Raw genomic sequence first — 12212 nt, forward strand, 5'->3', positions numbered from 1 at the left:
CGCAACCTGGGTATCCTCCTAGATTCACAGCTCTCCTTAGAAGATCACATAGGAGCTGTGACTAGGGGGGCTTTCACTCAGGTTCGTCTGGTGCGCCAGCTACGACCCTATCTGGACCTGGATGCCTTACGTACAGTCACCCATGCACTTGTGACCTCTCGTCTTGACTACTGCAACGCTCTTTACATGGGGCTGCCCTTGAGAATCACTCGGAAGCTTCAGCTGGTACAGAGTGCAGCTGCATGGACGCTTTTGGGGGCTCCCTGATACTCCCATATTACATCTCTGCTTCGTGAGCTGCACTGGCTTCCAGTTGCCTTCCGGGTGAAATTCAAGGTGCTAGTGATGACATACAAAGCCCTACATGGCATGGGTCCGGAATACCTACGGGAGCACCTACTGCCAGCGTCAACACCCCTCCGTCCTGTGCGCTCCCACAAAGAGGGCCTCCTCAGGGTGCCACCGGTCAGAGAATGCTGGCTGGTGACCCCCAGGGGGAGAGCATTCTCGGTGGGTGCACCAATCCTCTGGAACTGCTTACCAGCCGAAATCCGGATGGCCCCCGACCTTCGCACCTTTCGGCGAGATTTAAAAACCTATTTATTCCAGCAAGCCGGCCTGGCCTGATAGATTTGGGGTTTTATTTGTAGATCTGGGGTTTTATTTGTTTTATTGTTGGTTTATTGTATACTTACTTTGCTCTGTACACCGCCCTGAGTCCTCCGGGAGAAGGGCGGTATATAAAATGAATAAATAAATAAATAAATAAATAAATAAATAAATAAATAAATAAATAAATAAATAAATTTAATAGCAAACACATTCATGCTATCCGATGTAAACTTAAGTTTGACCAGTTTGCAAGTCAACACACTGTTGCCCTTCTCCCATCAACTAGCAAATACATGCAGAATATTGATAAATTTGGAATGCAAACTAAAGCACAATGTGATTTACTTAGCTTTTGTTTTAGAGCAGGGGTGTCAAACTGCTGGCCCGCGGGCCGGATGCATCATGGCGAAACTGCACCCATCCCATTGCCAGCAATGGGAAAAAAGTCGTGATACGTTGCGATTCATCACGTGGCGTTGCAAGTTTGACACCCGTGGTTTAGAATGTTACATGATATTAATGTAGTTTATGTTTATGGTTTAGTTGTGCACTAATCATTGTCCTGTTTAAATAATTCCTGGAATACTTCACCACAAATAATTAGGGATTCTGTTTGTATGTCATGCCAAGCATAGTTTTACTGTATTCTTACAGTATTTTTCAAGATTACAGAGGTGAATGAATCCAGCCCAGTTGATCAGCCATCAGTTTGATCTATTTCGTAAATCCAGAAAACGGGTTAATTCTATCAGCTTAAAATTTTGTGTAAATTTCTGGTATTTACGCCGGAAATGGAATTCTTTCAAGAAAAAAAAAGGACAAAATTGTGTTAGCAACGGCCTTCAGCACTGATAAAGCTAGCATGTTGAAATGAAAATAGCAAAGTTTCTAATCAGGAAAAGAATAAGCTTCTTGGGATAAGCAATTAGCTATGTGAAACCCAGGCTGTTTTTAAACAAATTGATACAGTCCTAGGAGATTCAAGAACAGATGGAACCCATTAAGTCTTAACTTCTTCTGCAGGTAGGAAACAACATTAGAGGCACCCAAACAGTTTTATAATCTGCATTGCAGCAACACATCCAAAAAAGCTGCAGCAAAATGCTCTATCAGATTTGTGAGAGCAGGAAACAAATTTCTGAGGCTTGTATTTATCACTGCTCTTAACTGCACCTGTCTTCAGTGATTTTTCAGGCTATCACTTCGTTGTATATTGTTCTCCTAAACCTTTGAAATAAATGCCTTTCTCAAAAGCCAAACACTGAAGTACAGAGTCGAAGCAGTGCCATCCAAGAGGCCTTCTCTACTCAAGTTGTTACATGTGAACAATTTCATCAAGATAATGTCTGAACAATGGAAGTTGCAAAAGCCAATATTTGGCCTATATCTCAGACTTAGACCTGCAGATGTGTAATGCATGGATGTTTCTGTCTCTTCCAAGCCAGAAGACATCTGTGGGCTGTCTGGATATAAAGATCTCCTGAGATTCATCTTCTTCTGCCTTTTCACTTAGATGTCTCCAGGCAGAACTTATGATCTATGGCTCATCAGTGTAATGAAAGGAAACTTGGACTATGACCTGTTCAATAATGGCCTGCCAGAAATCCCAGTAAAAGACTCTCTTTCAGTGAAGGGTTTTACATTATCAGCAGAGAGTGGCCTGAAGATACATAGAAATCTGGACTACCATTAATAAAAGAAAGGTGAATAGGTCACTCAGGGATACCCACAATCCCAACATTTTACAATATTTGAAGTAGTATGTGGCCAACAAGTCCTCTAAATAGAGGTATAAACAAACATTCTTGCAGAAAGGATACAAATTCCCTCAAAAATTTCATTAGTGCTTTTATTTTTGTTATCTTAATGAGGCTCATTTCTGATTTCAGCAGCAACGTGCTCCAGTATTGTCAATAAAACCCTTGTTTCCTCATGCCTTGGTAGCATCCCCATAAAATCTAGGTAAGTGTAATCAAAAACACGTGGATCCTGCAAACTCTGCAGGACAAAGGCTGAGATAAATAATAATTCCTCTCCATGTTGAAAGCTTTCAACACATAAATGTTCGCATGGACAATTATATAACACATCTGAAACATGTACTATCTTTTAGCAATCTAATATGAACCATGTGTAGTGCTGTAAATAACTAGTCTTCATGCATACAAGCATAGGAAGCCTTGATTACATTCTGCAGGTGAATATCCCAACTGTATGTCAGATTTTTTTAATTGAATATTTTTATCCCTCCTTTATTATTTTTTCAAATAACACAAGTTGTTGAACAGACTTAAGACTCCTCCCTCCTCCTATTATCCCCAACCACCCTGTGAGGTGAGATAAACCGAAACAGAGTGACTGGTGTAAATCCCAGACCTACAAAAGACCTTTTTTATTCCTATATTAAAAATTACAAGGTTCTCCCTTCCTGTCTCCAGTGATAATATTTCTGCAAGTGTAAAATCTGCTTTCCTCTGCCTGCAAAAGACCTTTTTTAAAAGAGTTTAACACTTCTGCCTTCCCCCCCATTTGCAAAGTTACATTCCTGCATTCAGTTTAACACTTCTGCCTTTTCTCCAAATCTGCAATTGTAAGGCCACATTCCTACATTCCATCTCTGCCTCTGGTGATAAAACTCTTTTCTTATTTACAACCACATTCCTGTCTCTGATTCACATGTGTATACAACAAAGACTTGTTTCATTTAAATTGCCCAGTATATAGTTTTCCTGTCTCCTGAAGTTGTCCTTGCTTCAAGATGGGGCCTCTGCCTTCCCCCATTTAAGTCTGCATTCCTGTGATAAACCTTTGCTCCTTGCTTCATTTATAACAAAGACTTGTCTTTTATAATTGTCTATGTTTCAAGTTATGTTTCAAGTTATGTTTCAAGTCATGACTTTCAAGTTATGACAACCCTTGTATTCTCTGTAATATGATAAGCTATGCTTTATTGTTTCCTGTGATGACTTTTGCTCCATTCATTAGCAGATGTGTACAGTGAGTTATGTTTTCCCTTTGACCTTCCATATGTTGCTCCCTCATGTGTACTTTGCCCCTCCCAAATGAAACAGCATAATAAAAGGAGGGTTTCCAAAGCTGTTCTGGGGGCATAACATCTTCCCCGAGCACTTTGTGCTCTCACCTTGAGCAAACTTGTGTCAGTGCCTCAGTTTCTCCTGGAACTCTGTTCCTGAAGTCATCGCAGTTCCCAAGTGTGACCGTTGGAATGTCCGGCATACTGGGTCGGTGGCAAAGGGCAGGATCTTTCCATATTCAAGGTGTCCACCCTTGCGAGGGTCCCTCTAAATTCCCACCCCTGTTAAGGGGCTCTAAGAGTTGAAGCCAGAACCCTGACCGGTCGCTCATCGCAACAGACTGGCCCATGGTTACTTAGCTGGCTTTCATGCCTAAGGGAGGGCTAGAACTCACAGTCACCTGGTTTTTAGCCTTGTGTCTTAACCACTAGACCAATGTAGTCATTTATGCCTCAAGTGGGATTTGTTTGATGAGCCATCAGTATGTATGTGTGTGTGTGTGTGTGTGTGTGTGTGTGTGTGTTTGTTTGTTTCTCAAATTTAGATAGCTGCCCATCTCACAAAACAAGTGACTCTGGCCAGCATTTTCTGGGCTATCCATGGTATTCTCAGAAGCCTTCTAAGAGCTCTCTTTTTAAAGGTTCCTCTAAGCATGCAGGGAACATCTTAAAATACTAAACAACAGATACTGTAGTCCTCTTCCTTTTTCTACAGGATTTGTTATTGTTTGGAATGTTTCTGGTCTTTTTCTGAATAGGCTCCCTTCCCTGCCAAGATCCATGTTCCAAATTGTAAAATTATTTAACTACACCAATAGTGGTGTCCTTCTTGAGCAGTTTCTTAATCATCATCTGCACTATACAAGGTTGTAAATAACCCTTCACCTGAAGCCCTACTATAGGAGGAGTGTTTGTCTTCTTTATCTTGAACATAAAGAGCCAATACTTCCTAGGATGAAGGTAGCCAAAAATATAAAAACAGAAACAAAAGACCAGCTGTTCCAGGAAACTTTTGTTGCTAAGCTGAAGGCAATGTCTTTCCACGTGCTGCAACTGAGGCTTAGCAGTGCCTGCTTTAAGAAGTCATGAGTTTAACTATGAGACTCATACCAAAACACATGCTTTTTATCATGTGAATTCAGTTGCGGTCTACATCTTATGATGGGCCAGGCATGATATAGGCCCCATTTTTCCTTTTAATATCTTCTCACATTTCCTAATGCTGGACTTGAGAAACATGCAGTAGTGGCCAAAATTGTGGAAACCTTTTGGGAAAAGTGTATTTTTGAGGTTTGATGGCTAATAACACCATTTTTTTGGAGTAGTACCATAAAATTATATATCAGTGGAAAGATAATTTAATCAAGAATGTAATGCAACATAGTTTGTTCAATGATCTGTACTGTATTCTATGAAAAGTTATAGCCAAATAACCAGAAAAAGGAAGCACAACTTGCTTAGGCTGATATCAGGTAGCTTTCCTTCATCTGATTGTAGCCAATGAGCATGAGTGTTTAGAGAGCCATTCAGGTGTCATCTTGTTTTGGCAGTGAGCCAATTAGATCATAGTAGGATTCAGTTATTGATGTCATGTATTGAAGCTGAGAGGAGAACATTTATCAGTGTGTTATGTGATCGTTATCAAGTTGGTTGGGTTTTTTTTCATTTAGTGAGCTTGTAAAACATAATAAAATTAAAGTAATGTTGCAAAGAGTTGACTGGTTGCCCAGAAAGTGATGTAAAATAGTATTATTAAGTGAACAAGGCTACAGTTATAAAGAAATTAGAAGAAAAATTGGTGGAAACTTAACCAAAGGTGGCATTTCTACTGTACACTTTTCCCAAACGGTTTCCACAATTTTGGCCACTACCGTACAGAACATACAAATCACATTGTTCTTTTTTTAAAAATAAACAGCATTATACAAAAAAGAGAGTAGTAATCATAAGATGGTAGAGGACAGGAAGGCCTGGAGGAATGTTGTCCATAGGGTCGCGATGGGTCGGACACGACTTCGCAGCTAACAACAACAACAAATCATAAGTCTAGTAAATTTATGCATAAGTTAAAAAGGGAAATACGCCGAGACTATTTACCATATCTTTCTGTCCTGGTATCTACCACTTGCAGATATTGATTTATAGAAACTGCTTGTTTTTTTTAGATTAACTGACAAATGGCATCTAAAAGCATCATGGAGGTAGCATTTTATAAATAGCAATTATCTTCTGAATAAAACCATCCTAGGAATAGAGACATTGCTACATTTTTTTAAATCAAGCACTATTAAAGATCTGAGATCTAATACTGGGTAATCTGCGAAGAGCTTTTCATAATCCCTTGCAGCTCATACACTTGACATATACTGTCAAGGAAGAAAATATAAAATTTTTGACTTCAGTTCCTGCTCATGTTACAGATTTGGATTTATTATCTTGTTTTTCCTCAGGACCCCTAGGCCACATACTTGTATACTTCCTCTCCCCATTTTCCTCCCCATAATCCTGTGAGGGACAAAGTCACCCAATAACTTTTATACACACACTTAAGATTATAATATACTGTCTCTTGCCTAATTTTGTATGAAACTTTTGCTGCTATGCACATTTTGTATCAGAATGTAAACATATGGACATATAATTATTGTGTGCAGCAGTGCATTGCAATATTTGGAGAAGTGGAACATCCAAAGGAGAGCTCTCTTTTGATCCACATATTAATTGCAAATTAAATCTCTTCACTTAAATCTGTGGACAAAATTAATTTTTGCCCTTCCCTAAAGGCAGATCTCTGGGGGTTTTGTTGTCTGACATGTACTATTCATAAGGTGTCACACAATAGGAAACTGACTCTAATCTATGTGGTATATAAAAGGTTAAGCGCATTTGCTACTGCAATAAATGCTACTTTTATAAACAATAAAACCTCATAAAACAAAGCCATGTCATAAAATGGGAAATAAAAGACAAATTCTCTACTATACATATGTGCAGAATAAACCATTGGCATAGTTTTTAACAAGCCAGTTAATAACAAGTTTCTTGTTTATATTATAAATTTGAAATTATTATAAATCTGAAACAAAGTGGTAAGTAATAAATCTATTGCAGCTGTTACTTCTGCAATAAACCAAACTCTTAAACCTCACATCAGCTGCTGAGAAGTTTAATTATTGTTTTTATTTTTAAAAAAAATTCTATTTATTTTTCAGTGCTCTATAAAGTGCATCATAATCATAACCATAACCAACAAAACACAAATCATGGCCTGTAAAAGCCCTGAAGATTAAGATACAGTTTTAAAAGTTAGGAAAAAGGCCCAGATCATTTTTGTCCAATAGAACAGACCATAGTTTAGAAATGAACTTTGCTATAACAATAAGCACATGATCAAAAAAAAACAACAACCCAAAAAACCTACAAGTAGTGGATAGGCTATTCTGAGCAAATGTTGATCGAACACAGCAAAGAGACAAACCATAGGCAACATGTAGTAGTGTGTCTTTTGCAGTGTAGGGGTGATAGCAATTGGAGAATTAACTCAGCCGTAGAAAGTAGAACTGGATGGGTGAAGAAATTTGAGCAAAAAAATAATAATCTTATAATAATTCTTTGAATATTTTTATTTATTTATTTATTTATTTTAATTCCATTTATATCCCGCCCTTCTCCGAAGACTCAGGGCAGCTTACAAGCTTAGCAATAGCCTTCATTCTATGTATATGCCTGCTTATTAGGGCTTTCACACACACCCCAAGCGGCATTATTACAAAGTCAGCTTAATTGCCCCCAACAATCTGGGTCCTCATTTTACCTACCTCGGAAGGATGGAAGGCTGAGTCAACCTTGAGCCTGGTGGGATGCGAACCTGCACTAATTGCAGGCAGCTGGTGTTACTTAAGGAGGCATTAGCCCACTGCTCCACCAAGGCTTCTTGGTTTGTTACTGACAACAGATCGTCGGTCATGACAAAATAACAGGCACAAATTATTGCTGTGCCAATCAGCGTCCTCACTGTTTAATAACTCTGTCTGTTTATGTATCTAATATCCATATACACTAAATATTAAGGTTTTTCCTGCTCTAATGAATGTCTGCATTCTGAATTCAGAGATTTGTTATGGAATTTTTACACCTATCATTTCTTTTTTTGTCACCTTTTGCTCTCCCGACTTATTTAGTTAACTTTAATATTCTATGTCCTGAGGATGTCTGCCATTTAGGTCCTGTTGGATATGCATGTTTTAGTAGCAGCATGTATTATACATGTTGCAGTATTTTGGTTATAGTAATAAAGACAACATTGAATAAGGGCAAAGGAATGTACAAGGCATATCACTGATATACTATATGGTATGCTACATGTATCATATACTAGCCAAATGTGCCCCAATTTATAAACTCATCTGATGTCACACTGCTTTTTTAACTATCTTCATCACTTAGGGATTCTAAAAATATTAGATGTTTCACTGTTGTACAATTCTAATATTGTGACATATCACAGGACTCTGCAGAACTTTGAATAAATGAGTTTGGGGAGGAGAAACTGATAAATGGTGGCAAAAATGAGCCCTTTTAATTACAACTGGAAATCATAATTTGCTCCCTTCTATCCATGGGATAATATAATAATGCAAAATATAGCATTTGAAAAATGAAAGGAATCTCTTTTTTGTAAGTCACCAGTGAGAATTACCTGAAATTCTTGAAACTGCATGTTGCAAAAGTATCTACAATTTCAGATTCCAGTTCAGACGACACACAAATGTGGGTGTGCGTGCGTGTTCGTGAAACCTATGTGAAAAGGCCCAACAGATCCCTAAGTGGCATGGGAAAAGCTCATGTCTGTTAAATAATTGTGCAAAGAGACATGGTAAATGAAGAGGTAGTATAACTGTGCACTGTGCAGTGCTTTCAAACTAAACCTAAACAGATGTCCCAGAACATGAACATAGCAACACTGTCTTAAGTTCTTGCCACATCTTTCATGGGATCTCATAACAGCCCATTGCAGACTGCATGTAACCTCTGGAAAAGATGTGGAAGTTTCAAAGATGCATCATACCATGCAACACCTTCTTGGTATCAAATCTGAAGCAAAGCACAGCCCTGATAAATAGCAAAAATGACTGTGAATGCCCTTGGTTTCATTACAGTAAACTTCCCCCCCCCCCCCGCCATTAGTTTCTCACAAAACCCCATCGGGTTTTGGAGAACCATAGAGTTCCACAGACCACAGTTTGAACAAAATTTGCTTAGGTAATTGGGCAGAAGCATTCTTCCTTGGCCTGACCAGTTGTATTTATTTATTTATTTATTTTATTTTAATTGCATTTATATCCCACCCTTCTCTGAAGACTCAGGGCGGCTTACAAGCTTTTTTTCATTTCCTTGATAACGCAAAGAATCTTGGAATGTATTCTGGTTGTTGTTTTTTAGAGGTTTTTTTTTCTTATGGTTAATTTTACTTGTATCTTGTTCTCAAACTCTAAATTCATGTACCCTCTTATCTTTATCTGCAATAGCAGTCTCAGTCATGCCTAACATCTTTTCCCTATTTGTGTAGAAGAATTGGCAGAACCAGGGGGTGGCGTGGAAAGAGGGATCAGCCTAGAATCCCTACGTAGCCACAAGCAGACTAAGTCCAACCACCGTTATGTTCTGTTGACCCTTATCTAATCCAGAATCAGAGAGGAATACCGCCCCCTATAGTTGGCAATGACTAGTGGAGTAAAATTCACAGGGACTCCTTTCCTTATCTAACTCCAAGCAGGTGCTAACCATGAATAGGCATGAGTAGAAATGCACCACTTTAATTGGGCCTCAAGTTTGTGCCTGATCTTTCAGGCCTGACAGTTTGGATTCATTTCTTGGATATCAAAAGAAGCAACAGCACACAACAATGAATAAGCAACAGTTAACTCATTTGACAATTTCCAAAAATATATTTCAAATGCAGAATAATCAAGGGTTGGTATTTTCTTCAACTGGTGATGAGGACAGTAGCGGAAGAGGAACCAACATCTGCTAATGATAACGATTTTCAAATACTGTGTTTAGTGCAATGGAATGATTGCCATGTACTGTACATTTGTAATAGCTCTGCAAGCAACTTACCGGAACAAGAAATTTTTTAATTTCTTCCAGGGCATGACTCATCCGTGAATAAGCTTCTCCGGGAGGGGCAAACACTTCAATTAATACATGTAGTTCATCACTCAAGTGTGCATATTTGGCTTCCTCACTTTTTCTTAATTCTTCTTCCTGTGGAGAAGAGTATTTTTAGAAATCACTTTGCATTGATTTAACATTTGTAAAGTAGCAAACCAAAGGTCATAATCTAGGCAGACTTTCAGCCTAGATTCTCACGAGGCCCTGTGAGAAACAACACAATTCTTGTATAAATTACTTGACAATCTGAAAATCACTTTGTGTGGATAATGAAAACTAGCATAATTAACATCTGCAACAGATTTTAATCAATAAAGCATAGAATGGTTAATGCCTGGCAGCGTGTTGAAATTTTCACAATGCAAAAAACAACAACCCACTTCTAAGAAAAAAAAGGATCGATTCAGGTTTCTTTCACCAGTGTACTTGATGTTACGATATAAAATATACCCTAAAGTACTATTTATTTTGTTTGGTTTATATTACCACTGTTCATCAATAATTGTGCCCAGAATACTTTATTTAAAAAAAGAAGAATCAAACTAGAACAATTATTAGTAAAATAGCTGAATACATACGTTAAAAACAGTAGCATTTATTGCAATATCTAAAAGTATTTATCAAAACTAAAATGTAATAACACAGTAAAAAAGAGGAGTTCCTGCAGATTTTACTCTGCTAGTCTTGGTCAACTGTAGGCGACGGCGTTCATCTCTGTTTCAAGGCCATTGAGCCAGCACCGTCCAAATACGTTTTCATGGTCACGTGGACAGCATGACACCACAAAGCGCTATTACCTTCCCACCGAAGTTGTACCTATTTATCCACTCACATTTGTAGGCTTTCAAACGGCTAGATTGGCAGGAGCTGGGGCAAGGATGAGAGCTCTCCCCGACACATGGCGCTCAAGTCTTGAACCTGAGCTGGCAGCTTTTCATCTGACAAGCCTAGCATCTTAACCACTGAGTCACTGTGCTGCCCCAATAACATGGTAGATATGAGAAAAATCACTCTTCTCTAGAAAGTCAACCACTCTGGGAGAAAAAGCAATATTTTGGCTCTGGTTCTGGATACACGCTACAGTAAGAGGAGCTCAGCCAAAGTTTATGAAATATGCAGGCCTTGGCACGTTGGAATTATCCCTAATCTTGTGTTGCAGGTGCTTAGGCAGAAAACCTGATTTACATTTTCCCCATATTCCAACTCAGTGCAATCTGTATAATGCCCAAGATATATCCATATGATAATCAGAAGCTGAACTCAGATCTAGGGCATCTCTACCTCAAGCTCATTTCTTTCAACTTTTATGTGAAATAAAAAAAAAACTAGACTGTTCTGCTAGAAAGATGTAAGGAAAGAAAACGTCTCCTTGGAAGAACCAGTGTAGGCTTTCTCATGCCATTTGTCTCTAGCACCACAAATCAATTGCTGTGGCATTTTGCAAGTGTGGGGAAAACTGCCAGTCTTTCGGGTCTTTAAGAAAAAAACAAGGGGTCACACTGATAGTTTCTTCCAATGGAAAAGCTATTTACAAACTACTCTTTTTCCACCACTAACAGAAAAAATAAAAATAACTAAAAAAACACTTTCCAGACGTTTTCTTCACAGCTGCAGATCCATCAATTCTATTCATTCACTAGGATATGTAAAAAGAATATGCTTCATGCACAAGCCTCCCCTGTCGTACAAGCAGACTTCTACCTATGTGATGGAAATTTCTGTCTGCTGTCCCTCAAAGTTTGCTGAGAAGGTTTGAGGATATACCAGAGTAGACATGCACGAGATTTTATAGATGAACAGGAATTTCTGCTTCCCAGTTTTGTTGCTGGAAATAACTATGTGAGTAGAAATACGTGCCATAAGTGACATTTTCACAGAAGAAATATGGAGTTGTATTTCTTAAGTTATGAGATGCTCAGGGTGGGTGGGTTTTTTCATGTATCATGTTTTGTTGTTTATTATTTATAAATTTAGTGTTTACTCCTAGCACAAAGGGAATAAACTATGTCATCTCCAGGGATGGTCAGTTTTCCTCTGTTCTGTGGTAATTTCATGGGAATGGAAGACTTTTGATTTTATAGAATAAAATCTATATGCAGACCAACTCCAGAATGCATCCTTTTTGTTTTCTTCACTGACAGAGTTTGACTGTTGTTCATTCATCATCATTGATGAAGACCTTTTTATTTTTTTTAATATTATTTTAAGATTAGATGTGTTGTGTCTGAAGATGAGTAATCCCGTTACTTTGGGCACAGAATTTACTTGTACATGTTGAACAGATATGTGTAGGGACTGCAGAGTAGTAAGTCTACTGCTCACACTTACATTGTGCTTCAGAAGTGTATCTTGCTTCATAAGCTTGACAATTCTTGTGGATGAGGCCATGCCA

The 12212-nt window shown here is 38.4% G+C and overlaps 1 protein-coding gene across 1 annotated transcript in view; it reads right to left on the reverse strand.

Annotated features, from left to right (window-relative positions):
- KHDRBS2 (KH RNA binding domain containing, signal transduction associated 2) overlaps positions 1-12212 on the reverse strand; it is a gene marked incomplete at both ends in the record, with an annotated part of 414972 nt that overhangs the window by 189420 nt on the left and 213340 nt on the right. The window contains one exon of the mRNA XM_083351280.1: positions 9767-9913. Coding sequence (XP_083207406.1) covers positions 9767-9913 — 147 coding nt within the window. The remainder of the gene's footprint in view (positions 1-9766; positions 9914-12212) is intronic.

This window comes from Vipera ursinii (assembly GCF_947247035.1).
Source record: "Vipera ursinii genome assembly, chromosome: 1".
NCBI lineage: Eukaryota > Metazoa > Chordata > Lepidosauria > Squamata > Viperidae > Vipera > Vipera ursinii.